Source organism: Centropristis striata, chromosome 7, assembly GCF_030273125.1.
Source record: "Centropristis striata isolate RG_2023a ecotype Rhode Island chromosome 7, C.striata_1.0, whole genome shotgun sequence".
In the NCBI taxonomy this organism is placed as follows: Eukaryota; Metazoa; Chordata; class Actinopteri; order Perciformes; family Serranidae; genus Centropristis; species Centropristis striata.
In genome coordinates this window covers 6018893-6041650 of record NC_081523.1, presented here as the reverse complement: position 1 = coordinate 6041650, position 22758 = coordinate 6018893, and the positions used below count along the sequence as shown (strand labels likewise).

The 22758-nt window shown below is 40.6% G+C and overlaps 1 protein-coding gene across 2 annotated transcripts in view; it reads left to right on the top strand.

Annotated features, from left to right (window-relative positions):
- Positions 1 to 22758, top strand: part of znrf3 (zinc and ring finger 3) — a 102863-nt gene that overhangs the window by 47889 nt on the left and 32216 nt on the right. For both annotated transcript variants that reach the window (XM_059336958.1, XM_059336957.1), the window contains exon 2: positions 10045 to 10167. In XM_059336958.1, the coding sequence (XP_059192941.1) occupies positions 10045 to 10167 (123 nt within the window). The remainder of the gene's footprint in view (positions 1 to 10044; positions 10168 to 22758) is intronic.

Here is a 22758-nt window from a genome sequence, read left to right as displayed (position 1 = left end):
TTAAAAAAAACACACAAAATGAGCAAAAAGTTACATAAAATTAAGCAAAAAGTTACATAAAATTAAGCAAAAAAGGACTCAAATTGACCAAAAAGACACAAAATGACCAAAAAAGGAACAAAATGACCAAAAAAAGACAGAAAACGACCAAAAAAAGACACAAAATGACCAAAAAGGGAAACAAAATGACCAAAAAAGACACAAAATGACCAAAAAAGGGAAACAAAATGACCAAAAAAGACACAAATTGACCTCAAAATGACCAAAAAAGACACAACGTGACAAATAAAAGACACAAAATGACCAAAAAAAGACACCAAATGACCAAAAAAGACACAAGTTGACCGCAAAATGATCAAAAAAAGACACAAAATGACCAATAAAAGACACAAAATAACCAAAAAAGGGAAACCAAATGACAAAAAAAGACACAAAATGACCAAAAAAAAAGATACAAAATGACCAAAAAGACTAAAACACATTAACACATGAACACTTTAACACAGTGGACTTCCAAAATGATTTGGAGACCCCCAGAAATCATCTCGCGACCCCAATTTGGGTCGGGACCCCAAGGTTGAGAATAGCTGCTGTAGATGACTAAAACATTCTTTTTGGAGTTGATGTTTCAAGGACGTGTCTCTATCTGTAACCTGCATGGATCGGTTTAGCCGAGGGATCCTTCTCCTCTCCGATCCGCCTACTTGCCTTTTGATGTTTGGAGCTCCTGGTGTGTTTGAGCAAAGGATGCCTTCTTGTGATGCACGGCACATTAAGCACCATGTTTCAGCAGGATTTTTATACCCTGTGAGCATCATTTTTTTCCTCAAGTTCACAAGGCTTTCCTGCCCAGTGGTGTTAAAAGCAAGAGAGGAGCATAATCTTTTTGAAATTTCTGCTTTGTCACAAAGAAAGACCCCCTTTTTTCCTTTTCTTTTCTTTTTTTTATTAGCTGCAGGGATGCTTTTTTAATGTGCAAATACAGACGTTTGGAAAAGTTTTTAAAAAGTTAAATAAAGCGGGAAAAACAAACTTGCTGATGATGATTTTTATGTCGTCCATCGCTACTTTTTTTTCAAGTGGAAGTGCAAGTGAGGACAGAATGTGTAGAGCACACACACACAGCTGTGCAGAATGAAAAGACGAGCTCTTTCATGCAAGGGGGAGACAGGCTATGGCGTGGGGAGGAGGGGGCCACTGTTTTGGAGGTGCTGGGGGGACGAGGGGGGGGCAGAAGAAGTGGTTGTTGTATGATCAAAGGCTCGGCGAATTGTGTCACAGACAGACGGAGAAGAATGGCGTTGGATGGTGTGACTTGCATTTTGATTTCCTCGGGGAGCGGGGAGGGGAGGGGGTCGGAGGTGGTGGGAGTTTTTTAGAAGTAGGACCCTGTTTTGATCCCATTACCAACTGCTATCAGGTCACTTGTTGGTGGAAGGGGGCCGCCATAAAGGACTGGGAGTGACGGAGTTAAAAGAAAGTCTTGTGATTTATGTTTTTTTTTTAGGATTGCAGTCACCTTTTGTAAGTTTGCAAGTAAAAAATATAATGAATTCAACTTTTAAATAGCACCAAAACTGTAGAAGTCACTAGTTAATTATTAAAAACACCATACACTGTAAAAAATGTTTGTAGAAATTACAGTAAAACACTGTCAAATTGCATCAGAAAAAGGGCATAAAAGTAAAAATTGTTTATCACCGTAGTAGCTAGATACTTTTAATTACTATAGATCCAAGAATAGCACAAAACTTTAACTTTTACTGTCATAAACTGTAGAAAACACAGTTTTGCTGTAAAAATATTTTTAAAAATTCACGTAAAATGAATGGAGAAATAGCATGATGTCACAATGACACAATTATTGTGAAAGTAGTGGGATAAATCAGTCTAAATTACAGTTTTGCTGATATTTACATTTAAATTTACTGTAAAAAAAACTCACCACAGCTGCCGGTATTTTACCGTAAATTAAACTGATTTTTTTTTACAGTGTAATGTGAGTTAGTCTTCATATTATAATATTGAAGATATTTTTTTTTACAGTGTATGGTGTTTTTAATAATTAACTAGTGACTTCTACTGGGTTTTTTTTTACCGTGTTTTGCGTGCTGTAAAACTTAGATTCAAAATTTATGGGCTTAGGTAAATTTGGTACACTAATTTGCATCACTTAGAGAATTTCTGTTAGACACACTAGGGTTATTGGTTGGTGCCACACATCTATTTATTGCTAATAGCACTGAGGAGATGGTAATGCATTAAAAAGAAGCTTCTCTACAGGTGTTTTTGCAGCAGAAAGGGGTGGGGGTATGCAGGGGGCGTGGCCACAGTGAGTGACAGGTGGAGTTCAAATCCCCGCCAGGATTTCATTGAGAGTGTGGCCTCTGTAAGGGGATATTCATGTGAAAGGCTGCCTCCCCCAGGGGCAGGACAGGCAGGGCAGAACAAGAGCCGCCCCCTTGTGGCACTCCGGGGGCGCCGGGTGCCCTTCACCCACAACCCTGGGCACGGAGCAGCGCAGCGAAGTGGAGCAGCGGGTGTTTCCAGTGGGCTGAGCCTGTGTGATTTGGGGCCTATAGCAGGGGAAGCTAGCAGTTGGAACACAAGAGGGGACAGTCTCTGTCATTTCGTGTGTGTGTGTATGTGTGTGTGTAGGCACGTTTGCATATGTTCTCGTTATTTTGGTCATTTTGTGTCTTTGGTCAATTTTTGTCTTTTTGTGTTCAATTTGAGTGCTTTTTTGCTTAATTTTATGTCATTTTTTGGTCAATTTGATTCTTTTTTGGGTAATTTTGTCTATTTTTTAGTCATTTTGTGTCTTTTTTTGGTCAGTTTGTGTCTTTTTTGGGCCATTTTGTGTCTTTTTTTGGTCATTTTGTGTCTTTTTTGGTCAATTTGTGTCTTTTTTTGGTCATTTTGTGGTCAATTTGATTCTTTTTTGGGTAATTTTGTCTATATTTTTGGTCATTTTGTGTCCTTTTTTTGGTCATTTTGTGTCTTTTTTTGGTCATTTTGTGTCTTTTTTGGGTAATTTTGTCTATTTTTTAGTCATTTTGTGTCTTTTTTGGGCCATTTTGTGTCTTTTTTTGGTCATTTTGTGTCTTTTTTGGTCATTTTGTGTCTTTTTTGGTCAATTTGTGTCTTTTTGTGGTCATTTTGTGGTCATTTTGTGTCATTTGGTGGTCAATTTGATTCTTTTTTGGGTAATTTTGTGTCTTTTCTGACAAATCCCAAAGTATCAAGTTATTACTTTCCAAGGAGTCTCTGGCTTGAAGCTGACTGTTACACACTCAGGAGGTCAGAATGGACCTTTAAACTCATAGCAAAGCACTTAGATTAAAAGTAACAATAAAATATAAAATAATATATAAATGCACAGACAGAGAGATGTTTTAGTTGTTGTCTGCTTCATTATTTGTCCAAAATTCCTCGTATCAACTGAGTTTGTATGATCTGAACTGTGAGATTCTGTTCAGTGAGCGGGGAAAGCTAGCAGTTGGAACACAAGAGGGGACAGTCTCTGTCATTTCGTGTGTGTGTGTGTATGTGTGTGTGTGTGTGTGGAGGCACGTTTGCATATGTGCTCGTCCCTCTTTTGTGTGCGCGGCCCGTAGCTGTGACCCACTTCACCAGATCGCTACCAAACCAGCTCCTTTTCCTTCTGCTACCCATCCCCACATCCATCAACGCCTACGTCAACATCTGACAAAAAAAGGAAGGAAAAAAAAAAATCCCTGTGGTGGAGATAATGGTGCAATGGCCAGCCTCTAAAATAACAACATGGTCCACAACAACAACACTGTCCCATTTGGAGTGCAAGAGCCCCCGCACAATGGCCCAGTGTTCAGGGCCCAGGGGCGCAGGCGGGGCTCCCCGCTGCCATCCAGGCTGTTAGACAAGCAGGAGAGAGAGGTCACAATCACACAGAGAGCAGCGCTCCACTTCCTGGTTCTCCGTTAGACTCACTGAGACACAGATCCTCTCTTTTTTTATTTTTTTTTATTGGTGAAATGACAAACAAGGTGACATGAGAGACAAATGCACTACACCATGTGGACCACAAATAGACACAGATCCTCTCTTAACCCTTTGATGCATGTTAATAATCCTCCAAGTTAGAAATGGGGTTTTGTATTCATGCTTTTATTCTGAAGTGGACGTTTTATTTTGAAAGCAGTGCATGCAGTTGCTTCCTGCCCCACGTTTGCAGATTGACATGTTGTTTGCAGTGGTACGGCAGTCACTGATGATGAAGTTATGGTTATAGTGATGGGGGATGAATGAGTACATGTGACTTACCTTTCTGATAGTGATTTGTCGCTCCTGATATGTATTTACAGTTGTTAAAGGGTCCGTTTTTCACTCGTTAGCATTGTGTAGCATCTGTGTGCTAACTGAGTTGAAGTGAGTTTGTTATGACTGCACTGCAAAAAAGCCAACTTGTATTTTTTTGGCCTAAAACAGTAATTTAATTTGGTAAAACTTGGAAATATAAATTACTGACATTTAGGGCAATAATGTAAGTTAGTACAACAAAGGAAGCCAGTTGTCTGCTCAAAAACAAGTTTGTGAGTTGTTGTTACTTATATATTTAAGTTGGGGTTCACAACAAGGGACAATAGTTCTGCTAACTCTTATTTCTTTGTTGTGAAATTCGGTCATTAGCGAAAGCTAGCGGCTAACTGATGCTAGCGGCTAACTGATGTGCTACATAATTAACAGTCAAAGTTATGTTCATTAATATTAAGTGATAGACACTGAGTTAAATGCATTTTATATAAATATTGTGAAGTGGTTGTTTAGCCTACAGTATTCAATTGCATATATTTAGAGCTGTGTACAGTGATAATTTAGTCCTTTATTTTTGTGATATATTTTCAGAAACTGCATTGTACCAGAATACGTCGCTGCACAGTCCTTCAGTAAACGGCATAAACTCAATTGATGTCTTGCTTTCTTTCTGACCGAAGCCCTGCAGTGGTCAATTAGGCTAAAAATCAGCATCAGAGGTCACAATCCTCAACAATGCACAACATATAAACACCTTCTAATGCACAACATGGGTCAAAAATGACCCACATTCATTTCCCATGTTATTTCATGCTGGCTGTGTGTTTGAATATCTTTTTTTTTTAATCACAACAGATCATTATGTCCATTTTTCCTTTCATACTTTGTGAAAAAAATAGTTTTTGTATTATTACATCAAGTTTACACTAGGGTTGTCACGAAAATTTTCAACCTGGTCTCACAGGAATCCGTGAAATAGCCACGGATTTGCTTAACTCAAAATCCGTGGAATAGCCACGGAATCACTCAAATTTCCGTGAAACTGACACGGATTTCGCTACAATGCAAGTTAATGACAGTCATATCCCGTGGATATATAGAATATAAAAACTTAGTCGAGTCACTTTAGATCCATGTTGTGCATTAAAAGGGTTAAGATCCCCTCCTACTCTGACTCTCTGCAGCACATGAAATCCAAAATGTTACCTCAGTTGACTGCGATCTGCACCATGTGTCAGAGTTGTTACATTTTGTGGGAGATATGCAGGTTCAATGGAAACCTGACTGGGTTATGCTCTTTTATCTTTGTCTTTCGCTTCAATTTCAGCGTCCTCCGAAGGCTGAGAGGAAGAGCGCGCTCTGAAATTATCATACCGAATGTGGATGTAATGTTATACCTGCTCTGCCTCGCTGCTCCTGCCAGCCCCGGGCTAATATCCATCTTGCAGTCATCCAGAGCGCTGCTTGCTCACCTATGTTTACAAGAGATAAAGCAACTTTGAGAGAAAATGTGCAGTGAATCTGTGAAAAGGTGACTGCATCCTGTAGATTTGTGAAAAGGTGTTGTGAGTCAGAGTAACCTTGCATCGTGAAGACCTCCTCGTTGGTTTTCCGTACTCTGTTGTGAGAAAGATTCTTTTTTTTCTCGAAGGACGAGAGTTGTGATTGAAAACTGGAGCTTAATCTTTCATGTCTGTCATGCTTTCTGTGTGTGTGAGGCCTGAGGAGGAAGAGGAGGAGGAGGAGGAGGAGGAGGAGGATTCAAGGATGAGCTTTGTTTTCTGTTAATCCCCTTTACATTCTGCCCCCATTAATAGAGAATTTGGGGTGGACTTTAAGGGGGAGATAGCAGGTCAACAGTAGATGTCACGTAGAAGATTAATTGAGATGCAGCTCAGCACTGTGTGTTTAATAGTTCTAGTCATAAATCTGTTATAAATATTGATCAATGAATTAAATGAATAAAGGTTAAGACCATTATGAAGCCCATTTGCAGCAATTTTAGGGTTGATGCACTGATTTAGTGCATAATATTGCCTTTTTTTCTACTAGAAAGTTGGTGATAATAATGACCAAAAATCCCTCAGAATACAATATTTTGGCACCGAGACCTTGAGTAACACCTTAGAAAATTCCATGCTGTGATTTGGTTCCAAAACCTTTAGACATTTTGGAGATTTCTGCAAGAATTGCATGTTCACTTGCACTTCTGTTCTTAAAATAAGCTGCGAAGAAACTGTCGAAAATTGTCAATAAACCTTGGAAACCCATCCATCCTCTGAATGCTCCAGGTCTTTAGTTTGTGGTTGTAAAGTTTCATGGGGCTGTGATTATCCAAGAGGTTACAACAGGTCATTTTATACAGTGAGTCCCAGCTTTCCAGTGATATCCAATGTATGCAATTCCAGGAATGTCTGCAGAAAAACAGAAGAAAAAACAGAATATATTGCCTTCTTTTCTACTAGAAAGTTGATGATAATAATGACCAAAAATCCCTAAAAAATGCAATATTTTGGCACCAAGACCTTGAGTAACACCTTAGAAAATTCCATGCTGTGATTTGGTTCCAAAACCTTTTGAAATTTTGGAGATTTCTGCAAGAATTGCATGTTTTTGCGATGGGATGGCGAGCACTTCTGTTCTGGAAACGAATTGCGAAGAAACTGTCAATAATTGTCAATAAACCTTGGAAACCCTTCCATCCTCTGAATGCTCCAGGTCTCTAGTTTGTGGTTGTAAAGTTTCATGGGGCTGTGATTATCAGAGAGGTCACAACAGGTCATTTTATACACTGAGTCCCAGTTTTCCAGTGAAATCCAATTTATGCAATTCCACACAATGTTTTGGCACCAAGACCTTGAGTAACACCTTAGAAAATTCCATGCTGTGATTTGGTTCCAAAACCTTTTGAAATTTTGGACATTTCTGCAAGAATTGCATGCATATAATATCCAATTTATGCAATTCCAAGACTGTCTGCAGAAAACCAGAAAAAAACCCCAGATGTGCGTCTCTATAGAGAAGATGCTACAGTGCAGAGCTCCATAGTGGCACACGTTGTCCACATTCCTGCCCTATGACTCTTCTGTCGTCCACCTGATTTGCATTTGACCCCTTTTACTCTCAGCTCAGTCCTCCCCGAAAAACCCCTCCAGGTCAGGGGCTTGACCCCCTTCTGCCTTGTGGCACTGAAGTGACGAGGCGCCTTCTGAGCCTCCGTTCAATTGGCCCGCTGCACGACGAACCTGCTCCCAACGTGATGAAGTGGGGTTCAAAGGTCAGGGGTCAGCAGAGGGAGAAGGGTATCTTGGGTCATCAGCGTTAGCCCAGAGGGGGCCGGAGTGTCCGAGGGCCCGGCGCCACAGTGCTGGCTGATCGGGGTGTTGTGGTCATTGGGTTAATAGGATAAGTGGCCTGCAGGTCACTTTGGCCCAGTTCTAATGCTAATACAGGAGCTTTGCACTGCTGCCAGGCTGAGGAATGGATCCAGGGTTTTGGGACTCCACTTGGTTACAGTTTTAATCCAGATCAGATCGTGAAAGGCCGACGGCTGTAGCTCTCTGCTCTTTGCTCGCATTTTGTTTTGTGTTTGCATGTTTCACGTCTTTTATTGCGCTGCTCAGTTCATCTGATGGCCTGCTGTGATTGCCGCCGTTATCTGTTTACTTCCCTCATGATACAGACGCCTCATGGGAGTGCACACTAGCACATACGCCAGATTGATGATTAGATAACAGACTCTAGCAGGCTCTTGATGTCAGAAATGTGGAATACAGATTTGACTCTTTAAGTTATCTGTCCTTTTTTTTTTTCCAAAACTTTATTTATTGAGTTTTTTTTCAAAAAGTAATACACAATGAACACAACAACAGACATACAGTCATGAAACCCCATCCATCCCTCTCATAACCAACAGTCATCTCGGGGGGAAAACAAAAACTTGAGTTCATAAAAAATAAAAAATATATAAAATAAAATGTATTAATCAATATATAATAACTATAATAAATAAATTAAATTAAATAATATTAATCAATAAAAATAAAAAAATGGGGTGAATAAATAAACAACAAAACAATAATACACAATAATAGTAATAATAATAATGATAGTGTACATAATTAAACTTGAGTTAATTTAAAAAAAATGTATTAATCAATAAATAATAACTATAATAAATAAATTAAATTAAATAATTTTAATTAAAAAATGTATTAATCAATAAATGATAAGAACTATAATAAATAAATTAAATTAAATAATATTAATAAATAAATAAAATAAAAATGGTGGATAAATAAATAATAAAAAAATAATACACAATAATAATAATATAACACAACAACAGACATACAGTCATAAAACCCCATCCCTCCCTCTCATAACCAACAGTCATCTCAGAGGAAAACAAATACTTGAGTTAATAAAAATAAAAAATAAGATAAAATGTATTAATCAATATATAATAACTATAATAAATACATTAAATTAAATAATATTAATCAATAAAAATAAAAAAATGGGGTGAATAAATAAATAACAAAACAATAATACACAATAATAGTAATAATAATAATGATAGTGTACATAATTAAACTTGAGTTAATTTAAAAAAAATGTATTAATCAATAAATAATAACTATAATAAATAAATTAAATTAAATAATTTTAATTAAAAAATGTATTAATCAATAAATGATAAGAACTATAATAAATAAATTAAATTAAATAATATTAATAAATAAATAAAATAAAAATGGTGGATAAATAAATAATAAAAAAATAATACACAATAATAATAATATAACACAATAATAATAATAATAATAATAATAATAATAATAATGAAAGTATACATAATTCAAATTTAAGCTCTCAGTCTTGACACTTCGCTCCTCTCAACCTTCTTCACCGTCTCCCCACAATTCACAAGTGCTTTGAGATAAATGCTTCTTTTAGCTCGCAATTAAGGAGCCTACCACCTCTTTTTCTTTTCTCGGCCCTGTGAGTGAGTCAGTGTTTGTGATGTCTGCCATCCTTTCAGCTTTAATCTTCTTCGTCTAGGCACTTGCTCTGCAGAGCTTTTTTGGCAAAGAGAACTGGGCCAATTTAGTGGCCTTAAGTGTAATGAGAGGACGACTCAAGATAGCGCGATAGACGCTAATCCGACTGTGTGCGCGCCGGTGGGAAACGTCAGCAATTTAATAAGAGCTGATAAAAATGTATGCAGTCATTGTGCATGTATGCCCAAACACAATAGAAACGGCAGCACAATTAATCATCTGCAGCAGAAAGAATGGACTTAACGTACCTTTCCTTAAGTAGAAATCTGCCACGTCAGCAGATCTGTGAAAGCGCATAAATCCCACTTTTTTTGCTTATCTGCTGCTTTTCTTTGAGCGGTCTGCTGGAACACTGCACTGTATGTTTAGATCCTGCATGATTTTGCCGCACACAGCGAATACTTCAGAGACGTCTAATGCTCTTAAGCTCTTATGTTTCATTATGGAAAATAGGTGACAAGTGGATTATAAATTGTTGCACTCTCTCGAAAGAGGGGGAAAAAAATCTGTAAGCCGCTCCAACTTGATGCATCGTGTGGGGCAGCTTTTCATGTTCTCTAGAAACACTGAACATGCTATTTTTCTTTTTTGTTTCTCTGCATTCAGAACATAATGTTTAAATGTGACTTGTCTTTTCGAAAAACCCCAGATATAAAATACTTATCTGTCTCTTCTGTCTTCTTTCCAGATGCATCCTTTGGGACTATGTAATAATAACGATGAGGAGGACCTTTATGAGTACGGCTGGGTCGGAGTGGTGAAGCTGGAGCAACCAGAGCTGGACCCCAGTTGTCTCACCGTGCTGGGAAAGGTAAAGAAATGTTGTTTTTTAATTTCCCAGTGATGTTCAGGTTCACAGAACCGATAGAGGAACAGTTTTAACGCTCCACGGGAGATGATGAACCGTTCTCTGCACCGCTCTTATCACTTTGCCTTCACATGGAAAAGTATTCTATGTGCATGTAGCATGACAACATGCATTAGGCTGCCTCCGTAGGTGAGTTGGCTCATGCAATGAAATGAAAAACCATCTTAGTTTTGTTATGGACATATTGCAGTTCGGACTTAAGTCACTTTAGGGCCTTAATGTGATGAATAACTTGAGACTGAATGCTGTAATTGAACATGTAGAGGTGCAACTTTTTCATAGTATGTTTAAAGACTGGTCATATTCAGTTAGGGCTGGGCGACAATTCAATATATTTTATTGTCTTTCAGTGAAATCATATATCAAGATATTATGAAACACAATAATGTCGTCCAAGTTGATAATAACAAGGATACTAGTACAAATTTCGCAGAAAGTCTGACATGAAGATTGCAGTTACAAGCTTGTCTGACCTTTAAACTCCATTACCCAGAATACAACAGTGTATACAGCTCAGAACAGGGTTTTCTCTGCATAGTAACGGAGGGAAATAATGTGCAAAGGCCAACTTGGTACCCAAATGTTGACTACAATAAATTGTGAGTAGTGTTTTCATACAGCACTGTGCAGGATTTTCTTAATTCATACTTCAGCTTTATTGTTCAACTCAAGAGTTCTGCATATGGTAATACCCCAGTGTGGTTAAATCAAAACTATTGTCTTTATCTGGCTACTCTGGCATGCATGTAAACATTATTAGTGTATAGGTGGAAATATTTATGATTTTTTTTCTCTATAATTTCACATAAAACTTTTTATTTTGCACTTAACTTTTCAGTAAATAATTAAACACTTAGTACTTTTTAATGTCAAGTATTTCATTGACACAGGAGTAAAGAGGCTTTAACAACATATAGCATGATTATTGAGATATGAAATTATCTATATTGGAATAGAGGCCTGGGTGATTTTTCGTACAGCTGCTATCTTTGGCCATTTTTCACATGGATCACACTGAAAGACTAATAGTTGGATTACTGTTTTCCTGTAAACACATTCTTTGAAAATCTTGAGATCAAAATTCACAACGACGCTATCAGGTGTATTGACTGTTTGGGCGTGAGGATTTTGGCTGCATGCTGCAAAAACGTGCAGACAGCATTTTGCACACAGTCTTCCTTTTTTTACACTCAAATTAGGGAGAACTCTTTCCCCCCTCTTGTACTTAATTATAAACCCTTTTAAAGAATGCATCTTTGATCTTTTGTAGTCACTGAGACAGTTCACGAAAGGATGATTTAGTCTTATTTTGTTTCTTGCTTCCCATTGCTGGAAGAATGGGGGTGAACTGAATCCCTCTCTTGTCTCTCGCCCCCCCTCTCTGTCCCCCTCCTCCCTCCTCCGGTGCTCCCAGACCCCTCTGGAGTCTCCGAGTGGTATTTTATCATGCTTTAATTAAGTGTTCCTCTTAATGGAATGTACCAACATTCCCGGGAGGATGAGGGGGGAGGTTGGCTATAGTCTCATTTATCCTGTGCATGCCCGGTGACAGAAAGAGAGCAGCCATTCATAATTTAAGGAGCCCTTGTGCCGTATAGACATGCTAATGGTGCACTTTCCTTGCTGGTGGTTGCTGCTGCTATCTAGCTGATGCATACTTATGCCGAGACCTGAAAACTGACCTAATGTCCAGCACTCAGACTCCTTCTCTCTCTGACTGGAGCTGAGGATATACCGGAGTCACGGGTGGCTTCACTCACTAGGAAATGCTGCTGATGTGTCCATGTTTGAGGAGCAGTTTACAGTTCCAGAGGGAAACCAAGGGAACTATAACTGGTTTAACTGGTTGTTTACCGCTTAACCACTACTATAATTGTCATGGGATTGGAACAGTACGACTGTAAGGCTGACATGGGTTCAGCCTGTGAGAGGCCGTGTTGTTGTTACCGGAAGTGGAAATGTTATGTCATGTAATTTTGTGTCTTTTTTTTGGTAATTTTGTGTCTTTTTTTTTGGTAAATTTGTGTCCTTATTAAATCTGACAATGTTTAAGGAGTGCATTGCTAAATTGGTGAAATATCAATGTGGTGCATGAACAGGATCCCAAGTGTGTATATACAGTTATTTAACATCAGCACATATCTTTAAAGGGATGTTATGTCGCGAAAGGATGAAATTGAGAGCCAAGTTTTCAGTTTTGTTGAGGTGTTGTGATTGGATTACTGTTTTATGGGACAGTCCCAAAGATTGGAGAGTTGGAGTGGATGGTAGGGGTGTCAGAAAATGACGCAATATTATGCTTTTTAATACTGTATCTGTTCTTGAAAAAGCACAATTTGGAACTTTATTTAATAGTTCAATTATAAAGGTTTGTAGCAGACAGATTGCGCAAAAAGTAGGGCTTTAAATGTGGATGTTAGAGGGGCTGTGATGCAGGTCACAACAAAATAAATTACTGTGACACGCCTAATCGTTTTCGCCACATTCTTGCCAATAAACAGCCGAAGGGGTGACATTTGATTGGGCCGGATTCAGAGATTGTGGCTACATGGCATGTGCCTTGGCCAACTGAGCCACGGGGACCCCGGGGTACCAGAAACCCACACCTTCCGCTCATTGGAACCAGTCAAAGCAGAGCGCTAATGAGCTGGCCATTTTTATACATTCTGGGTTTGCTGTTTTGCTAAGGGACGCAGTAGTGGGGATAGCAGGAACCTTGACCTTTTGGCCTCCAGCCAGCCTCCCTAACCTCGAGACCACTCTGTTTCCTCTGTGTTTATTCAGCCAGGACTATAATTAGAGGAGGGAAAGCCCATTGTTGCATCTTGACAGACCCTCGCCCCGGGGCCCGAACACAGCTGGGTGCTTTGCGTTGGCACCGCCGCTTTCGCCCGGCCAGACAGTGCAGTGTTTACCCCCTGCCAGTCTGCTTACTCTGCCCGGCCACCGTGCCCAGCCCCGGTCCGGACACTATGCCCACTCTTACACACTCACCCCGCCTGGCCTGGCCTCATGCTCGGAGAGCCCACGCCCCCCTCCCGCCCTACCCGACTGGCCCCTGACTGAACCCGAGAGCCCACTCCACTTTGCTGCCACTTTGCCACCAACAGTGTCGGGGTCTTGTCTGGTCAGTTTAGATTCCATTCAATTACAGAATACCAGCGAACGCACAAAATGGAATTGTAGGAGAGAAAAATGCTGTTTACGCCAACCCACGTCTAAATATAAAGTGTCTGGGAACACAAGGCCCCCAGCTGGGCCCCGGAGCTGCTCAACATGTAGCATTTCCTCCATTTAGACTTCATAGAAAGGAAGGAACTTACCTTTATTTTAACCCTAATTGACTGATACATGGTCAGCCTTTAGAGCAAAACATGATGGAGGAAGCATTCCTGGATGGAAAGGGATGAGCTCCAACTGTCTCTAGACTTTCCATTGTAGGAACTTTTAGTCCAGATTCACCGTCCAAGATCCTGCAGCTCTTTTCATAACTTTAGAGCTGCTGACATTTGGGTCCATAGTAAAACATCAGATTAGACGATGATATAGTTGTTTATATTCTGTCTTTTATCGTCTGTATCCGTGTGCCTGACATTGGTTTTTATTTTTTTTTGCACTTTTGAGCCCATTCTCAGTCTTCTTGTCCATGTTTGGGTCAGGGTTTTTGGATACGCACCCCCGACTGGAACAACTTATCAGAACTAATCTGCAGAAATATGCATTGATAAACCTCCAGACCAAGAATGCAAACTTTGTGCAATATAGTGGCACATTTATCAAACCTCAGGATTGAGACAGGGGGCTTTTAAATCGAGATGTTGGGCTCAGTGGATGACGGAAATTTCCCCAATCCTGGCTGATATATTGACTTGATAAAGCTTTGCTACCTGTGAGAGCAGGCTTTAATGTTGCTAATATACAGATGTTTGGAATTTTAATTTTTTTTACTTTTAAGCTTTCTGGTTTTGGCTGTAAAGGAATTCTACACATTGCATTCCTTGTAATGCCATTGTTGTGAAAAAAGGGATGCCAGACGGCTCTAACAGCAGCAGAGAGACGCTTCGAATATCAGCAAATATTAGCAGTAGAGCAGAGGAAGAGGAGGAAGAGAGGTCGGTCATGCCGGCCTCTGAAGTCCACGTGCAAACCTCACCAAAGTGCTGGTGTGTCACATATATGTACACAGTTTTTTCCTGCACTTCCTGTCTGGTTCCTGTGAGAGCTGCAGGGCTGTTAAACCTCTGACTCTAGTGAAGCCCCTCCCCACTCAGCAGCAGGAAAACCATGAGCAAATCGGTTCCTACCTCGCTAACTGTGCAGGAGACACTCTTTGAAGTGGTTTAGCTGTCCGAGTTACTGTGTCATACGAGGATGACACTGCAAGGAGCCCCCCTGGGACCAGCCTCGGGCCCCCACTAGTTGCTTCTCTTCGGTCTCTGCTTTCTTTTAGGTGTTTGTAAATGTTGTAAATCATGCTTACACCTCTGCACACATGTATCCGTTCTCAAGTTCAGCTATTTATTGCAGCTAATAACATATTTTTGGTTGTCATTTCCTCCCCGCTTGCCCAACTTTCTCAGAACTGCCCTCCCTCCTTTCTTCTCTGCGCTTTCACACACATGCACTGCGATTTTTGGCCGCTCCTCTGGAACATGAAATCATGCCACTGGCTTCCATTGGTGGCCCCGGCTGGTCAGGGTCTCTGTCACCGTGCCAGTGAGATATCTCTTCTTTCAAGTGCCGCGGTGTCAGTCCAATGGCCTCACGGGGCCTTAGCATGCCGGCTTCTCCCCCTTTCATCTTCCTCGGGCTCTCATGACATCAGCCCCCAACCCGGGCACCCGGCGGGGGGGAGGAAAGGCAGAGAAGTGGAGAGGAGTGGGAGTTAGAGGACAGAGAGGTTGGGCATTTGGCTTCTCAAGGAGATGACGAAGGCGAATGTGTCTGGTTTGGTAAGTGGGTGGCTGGGATTTGTGTCTCGCTCGGTACAACTTTTTTTTTTCTTTTTTTTCTACGCACATAAGCAGAAAAATGCGACCCATCCTCCCACACAGCCCTGCAGCTTGTGTAAAGCAAGCCTCTTGGCTGGCATCGCATGTAAACCTCCCCGGTATGTGCTTGTTGTGTGTGGCCTGGCGCTGCCCTTGACCAGCTCGTCTCTGAACCGCGATCAGTTCCACCTTAAACACCAGCCAAAGACAACATTTCATCGCAGCGGAGCGCAACTGGCCCAAGCCCGGCCTGCTACAAAGCACTTAAAAATAACCGGAGCAACAAGAAAAAGTTTCAAGATCTTTATTGACATATCCTCCCAGAAATAAAGCCCGCTACTTTAAAGTTTGAGCCGGAGGCGGGCAACCATAAAAAGTGCATCCTGTGTGGAAAGCTCCGTCTTCAACACAAACACAATCCTGAAACCGCAGTTGCAGTGGAACAATGTAAGATGGCAGAGGAGTGTGTCTGTGTGTGTCTTTTTCTACCCTCAAGTTGGCACTATGGGACAGCAGGCCAGAGCAAACAGCTGCTGCGTCTTAGTGCTAAGTGGCTTTTGGACGCTAACCGTGTCTGGCATCTCAGCCAGAGCTGCAGAGAGGGTGTAGTGTGTGTGTGTGATAGGAGCGACGGGGAAATAGAGAGTACAGGAGAGCTACGAGAATGTGTGTGTGTGCGTCTGAAGAAGAGAGAGACCTGCATTAAAAGAAAGAAATGGCAACAGACAGATGAGTGTGATATTGCGGGCGACTGGCTGCGAGCCTGCGGCCAGGTTAGCTGTCCTACACACTCAGGTGTGTGCTCGAGGTCGTCCCGGGGCCACGGCAATGCCAGGAGGGTGTCAAGCCGCAGCGCTTGTTGTAAAGAAGCTTCAATGCTGGATTCAACTGGCTGCATTTCGGCCTTGTTTTCACACCACTTCTGATACGGCGTGTCGGCCTCGCTGTGTAGGAATACCGTCTGATCAGTGGGCGTATTTGTTGATGTGCGTACACTGTAAACAATTGTCTTGTAAATTAACGGTAAAATACTGGCAGCTGTTAGAGCATCTTCTTTCCTAGCACCACACGATAATTCTACTCCTTAAAGAATTGTCACTAGCACTTATTGATGCACTAATAGCTCTTATTGTTCTATACCTTGATTGTTTGCTTTTATTCTTCCTGTAAGTCGCTTTGGATAAAAGCGTCTGCTGAATTCCTGAGTTCCTCTACTGTTATTTACTTTACAGTATGTTACTGTGATAAAACCACATACTGAATTACAGTAAAATCCTGCTTTTCATTGATTTTTCCAGTAGACTAAAACACAGTATAGTGCTGAAGCTAGTTGCAATATTGTTGCAGTATATAATGCAGTCATTTTTTGTGAATAGAGCATATTAGGGCACTTTCACACCTATCTCGTTTGGTCCGGACTTTAGGACTTTTCAGTTTGATCCGAACCTAAATTCCAGGTGTGAAAGGTGCCGCGGATCACGGTCCGCACCAAAGGACCAAAGTTTGGTCCGACCAAAAGAGGTGGTCTCGGTCCGGACCAAACCAACCAAGGTCCGAACCTTTTGCAGTGTGAAAATAACTTTTTTTATAGTTCGGACCTTCGTATCATAGACAGGAAGTTTTTTGCCATAACTCGCAGGATTGCATGATGAGGAGGCTCATCTTGTGAATACTAAGCACTCTCACAAATAGCTCATTAAGCTGGTGCTGTTGGTAGCAAAAGACCAGCAAAAGTATTAGCACAGCTAAAAGGTGGCTGGCTGGATTAATTTAGTGTAAACACATTCAGGAAGTAACACTGACGTCAGATGGCGGCCGGCCTAACAACGCAGCGTAACCAAAACAAAATGAGCCGCGGAAGTACACAGGGAGATGACGTGTCCAGTAGAATTGTCTTGTAAAGTCCCTTATTCCTTTTTCAGTGTGAAAAAGACAATGTAACAGAACACAGACCTTGGTTCGGACTTTCAGGTGTGAAAACGCCCGTACTGTCTGAAAGCCAAATACTACGAATTAAGCGCTGTCTTCACCGTAACCTCAGTAATTTTAATATACCATATACTGAATGAGTTAGTTAAGTAAAATACAGCCATTAAAAATGTATACAAGAAGAGACTTATATCATATATATATATATCATATATTTTATGGGAAACTGCAAGCTACCTACAAATATTGCCCAGAATGCATTTTCTACAGTATAATACCTTTTTAATGGAAAACAGTATGTTACTGTCACAATTCGGCTGTTTTCTTACAGCAATCTGTTACAGTGTACATGAGCTCATCCACTGTTCATCAGCAGTGCGAAGAAGAAGAAGAAGAAGGCCGGAGACGGCTGAATGACTCACCGTCTCTCTCTTCTCACGCCTTTTTCCCTTTTTCATGTGTTTTCTGCAGCGACCTCAGTCAAGCACAGAACCTTGATAACAGAAAAAGAGAAAATTGCCGTAGTTTTACACTCTGCAGTCTCCTGAGTGTTTTGTTAAATTGCAGTGAAGCCACAATAGTGATTGATTTACAACGGCGGCTTTTGTTCGATACAGATGAAGCTTGGTTTTTCCCCCCTCTCCCCTTCAGAGTTTTTAAAAGAAATCTTTTCATAGCGGAGCCATAAAGATGCAGGATATTGATAAGACAATTTTCCCTATGCTTGTGCTGAAAAATGATAGGGCTTACTTCCTTTCAGTTGAGTGTGGCAAATTGAAAATCAGTTTCTGGTTGTTTAAATCGAAACGGCGAACATCAGCAACTGCAGAATGAAGTTTAATGGAAGTTAATGATGAAGTAACTTCAACGTCTAGTCAGATAAGTTTTCACTTCACTTTTACTTGTCTCTGCTGGAAGAATGAGCTTCTCTGCCACTGAGAGATGTTTTTGTCAAATTCAAGGATTCTAGAAAATATTTTATTCACATATTTGTACCATGAAAACGCTCGGGGCATTCCACAGAAATTTCACATGGTTACATCGCACCTACAGCTATAGGGCTGGGCGATATGACCTCAAATCAAATCACGATTATTTGAACATTTTCCCTCAATTACGATGATTTAGATTTTGTTTTGTCCCTCATAGTTCACTTACATGCTCAACTATTAAAGCTGGGATGTTTTTCCTAATGAAAGAGTGCACATCTTTGTGATCTGAAAGAAAGAAAGGAAACACACACAACAGATTTATTGAATAATGAGAACTGAAATAAAAGCATCACTTGGTATGAAAACGTCGCATTTTATTTTTAAAGTACAAATCAACTTCTGTAAAACGGTAGAAAATAACTAAGTTGCAGACAGTTTTTCCACAGTTTACATTTTCACTTCTTGTTATACTTCCCTAAAGTCAAATTGTATTCAAAACGATGGACACCACATTTTTCTTGGGTACAAGCGGCTCCAGTTGCTCAGTCGGCTCTGTGTTTGAGTTCTCCTCCATGTTAATTTCATGTCCCAGATTGTAAAATAATCTAAATAATCATCATGGGCAAAAAAAGGTCTGTTAGAGGTTCTGAGTGTCTGTTTTGATTCATTTTCGATTGAATTGCCTAGCCCTACTTAGAGCCTCGATAAGGGACGAAACACATTGCAAGGCATGCACGCAGAATGTTCCGTTAGTTAGACTAATTTACATTGCAGCACATAGAGAGTCCGGCGTTTGATTGGTACGGCTAATGCTGCATTCAAGGTCTGCACGAATGTCAGAATTTTCTATGTTGTTCCGAGGTACAAGTTCCGACTTTCAGTGTAAATTGAACACACCAAAAGGCGTTACGGTAACAACGTGTTAGACCCGACTTCAAAGTAAAAGCAAACACATCTAGCTTTCAAAATAAGAGCACATGCATGTGTTAGCAGAGTCCACCACAGAATTTACAAGAAGACTGTCAAAATAAGATGCCCTAAATAAAACATAGAAGAACCCTTATTATCCTGTACAATAATTCATTAAAATATACAATGATTAAGCTGGAATAGTGGCATTAGAATGTGCGAGAGGCACCAAATTTAGGCTTTTAGGACAAAAAATTCTCCAAGGGAGCATACCCCCAGACCCCCCTACTGAGTTATGGTCCCCCCATCATAGTCTCAGAAAAGTCAAGGCTTGACAGACTGGACAGATAGGAAAATGCCCAGCAGTATGTTCAGGGTAATAAAAGGAGGAGAGATGTTTTTGGGTCCTTCATTGAGTCAGCTTCAAGTCAGTAAATTTGTTTGGCTGCACTGAGAATTTCATGTACAAACTTTTTTTTATTTATGGGAATATGTTGGTTTTTTGTTTACACTGCAGTACATTTAAAATGTTTGTAAATTGAAAACATATTTTGGTTAATGCACTGAGTGGAAAAATAACTCATTAAGTTGACAACTTCGTCCCCCCCAGTTCAAAAATCCCATCTGCGCCCCTGTTGCAAGGTAAGGAAAGGTAAAACTTTAAAGTCCCTGAGAGGCAATTTGATTACAGACAGTATAAAACAATAACACATAAATACAAGTACAAGTGCACACAAGTGCAATAGTGCAAAGAACACAGTGTCCAGTTATCGCTCATTGTTAAACGTAGTAGGATTATAAGAAGCATAACGTCCTTTCCATTGCATGCACAACTTTTTTTTTTGCTGCCACATTATCCCTTTAAAAAGTTCCAGGACTGAAAACAACCCTAACCAGTGAGCAGCCTCGCTCTCCTCTCACTGTGTAACGGGTAAAAAGCACGAGCTAACTCTTTAGCTTCCTCTCCACCTGCCCCTTGCCCCAAACACCCTGAACAAACACTTTCAAACACCGCAGCATGGAGGGAGGGATAGAAAGAGAAATTGAAAAAGAGAGGAGGAGCAGCAGGGAGAGGAGAAAAAAAGAGTGTGTAGGGGAGGAGGTGGGTGGGGGGGAGAAAAAGCTTGTGAAGCACGGAGCACTCAGGGGCCTGCCTCTTGGGCTCTCCTTTCATGTTTGTGTACGCCTCAACTTGCTGATATTATCTTGGCCGCTCTTCCTGGCGGGGTGTCGGGAGAGGTTTCCACTGTGACCAGGCAGGGGCCTCTCTCTCTCTCTCTCTCTCTCTCTCTCTCTCGCTCTCTCTCTCTCTCTCTCTCTGTTTTTATGTCTCTCCCCCGTGTGTTGGAGCCCTTACCCACCTTCCTACTTCAATCCCCCACCCCACCCCTCCAAAAGGAGAAGTCCCTCCTCTCCTAAATCACCGCTTCACCACGTTTCACGGCGCTTGGAGGCGCCCGGGATCCCACTGCGCTGGTTTCCATGGTCACTGGGAAGCTCCTTGTGTCATGTGGCTCAAAGTGAGCCGTCCCTGGGCCGAATTACCCAGCTTTCAATGGGAGGCCAAATGACCATTATTAGACTTCACAGCTCAGGCCCCTATTTAAAGAGAGAAGAAAGGATCCCTGGGGACTTAGGATGAGAGAGAGAGATGGAGAGAGAGAGGGTGACGGAAGAAAATAGAAGAAGAGGAGGAGAAGTGAGAGGAAAGTTGGAGCTGTTTCTTTTTAATTTTTTCCCCGTCCCGGACATTGATTTTCACTCTTAATCACGATTGTTATTTGGGAGTCAGACACCAGCCACGACTAGGGTTGTCACAATTCTAAAGTTTTCAACTCGATACCGATACTCAGGAAAATATTCGATACTCAATACCATTTTCGATACCATCAGGATAAAAACAAAGACCCCAAAATTTAACAGAAATATTTTAATTAACAAGAAAAATGCTTTATGTAAAAATGAGCAGAACCACAGGTTAAATATTTATGATAAAAACAGTTGTGCAAAAAGAAACTGCAACTACGATAACAAGCTTCAGGTCTGAGGTAGTGCAAAAAATAAATAAATACAATAAACAACAACAATTAGAACAATATTTTGAGGTTGTATGCTGTGCACTGTGTGGTATCGATACTTTTGAAAATGAGTATCGTATCCGGATATACAATGTTTTAGTATCGATACTTTTTTGAGTATCGATACTTTTGACAACCCTAGCCACGACTAAAGCCCCCCCCCCCGTCCATCAAACTGCACCCAGAAAAAGACGAGGGCGGCGCCGGATCAAAAGATGAGCCGTGGAAAAAGTAAATCTTAGAAAAGATAGGAGCAGACATCCACCCACGTCAACCAAAGCCCTGTCTTTTCTCTCCTCGGCTCTGTCTAAGCCTGTTGCTTTGTAGGGGAATGTGCCTGTGTGCATGAGAATCCTCGTGTCCCGCGCCCCGCCGCGTATGCCGGGGGCCCACGGCCTGGCACGGAAGCTGGAAACTGAAGCCCCCTCGGTCCCCACACGGCTAATCTGATGCCTCTTCCCACTACAGATGAGTCCTCTATAGGAGGGTTAGCGGGGGTGAAAATGTCATCCTGCCCTTGTGGTTTTGAACTTTCTTTTATGCTCCGCCAGGACGGAGAGGTTGAGCCCGGCACAAGGAGATGGAGAGGAACTGTTTGTGTGTGTGTGTGTGTGTGTGTGTGTGTACAGGTACATCTCAAAAATTTTGAATATCATGAAAAAGTTCAATATTTTTTGTCAATCATTTCAGAAAGTGAAGTGATGATTATATGGATGCATTAAGCGTAGAGTGATATATTTCAAGCCTGTTTTTTTGTAATTTTGATGATTCCAGCTTAGTGTCTCAGAAACTTAGAATATTGTGAAAAAGTTCAATATGTGAGTCCTGGGTTGGTGGTGATTTGGGGCCATGTCCTCTGCTGGTGTTGGTCACTGTGTTTTCTGAAGTCAATGCCATATTAATGCAGTAATACATGCAAAAGTGTCTTTTTTTGCTAATTTTATGTCTCTTTTTGGTCATTTTGTTACTTTTTTGTGTCTTTATGGTCATTTTATGTATTTTCTTGGTTGTGTTGTGTCTCTTTTTGTTTGTCTTTTTTTTGGGTAATTTTACATCCTTTTTCTGGTAATTTTATGTATTTCCTTGGTATTTTGTGTCTCTTTTGGTAATTTTATGTCTTTTTGGTAATTTTGTGTCTTTTTTTGGTAATTTCTGTGTCTTTTTGGTCATTTTATGTATATTCTTTGTAACAAAGGACGATAAATCCATTTACACTCAGTCATTTTATAGATTACAGGTACATACCAAAAAAATAGAATATCATGAAAAAATCCCTCTAATTTAACACTGAGTTTAGTGTTTTCATCATCTCTAAGCCAGAATCATCAAAATTACAAGAAATACAGGCTTGAAATATTTCACTCCGTGTAATGAATCTATATAATATACAAGTTTCACTTTATGAAATAATTAACACAAAATATTGCACTTTTTCACCATATTCTAATTTTTTGAGATGTACCTGTTTGTGTGTGGAGCTCAGAGACAGTGAGCTAATGGAAGAAGAGAAAGAGAAACATGGAGGTAGAGGGACGAGGGTTTGCACCTGGGAGAGACATTGGCATCGTTTATTGGAGACCAATATAACGATAAAATTTAATGAGACATCTGGATGGCGGTTGTCCATGGTTGTGTTACTTTATAAGAAGTTATTTTTAAGCCTCGCATTAGAAGACGTTTGATATGTTTGTTGGA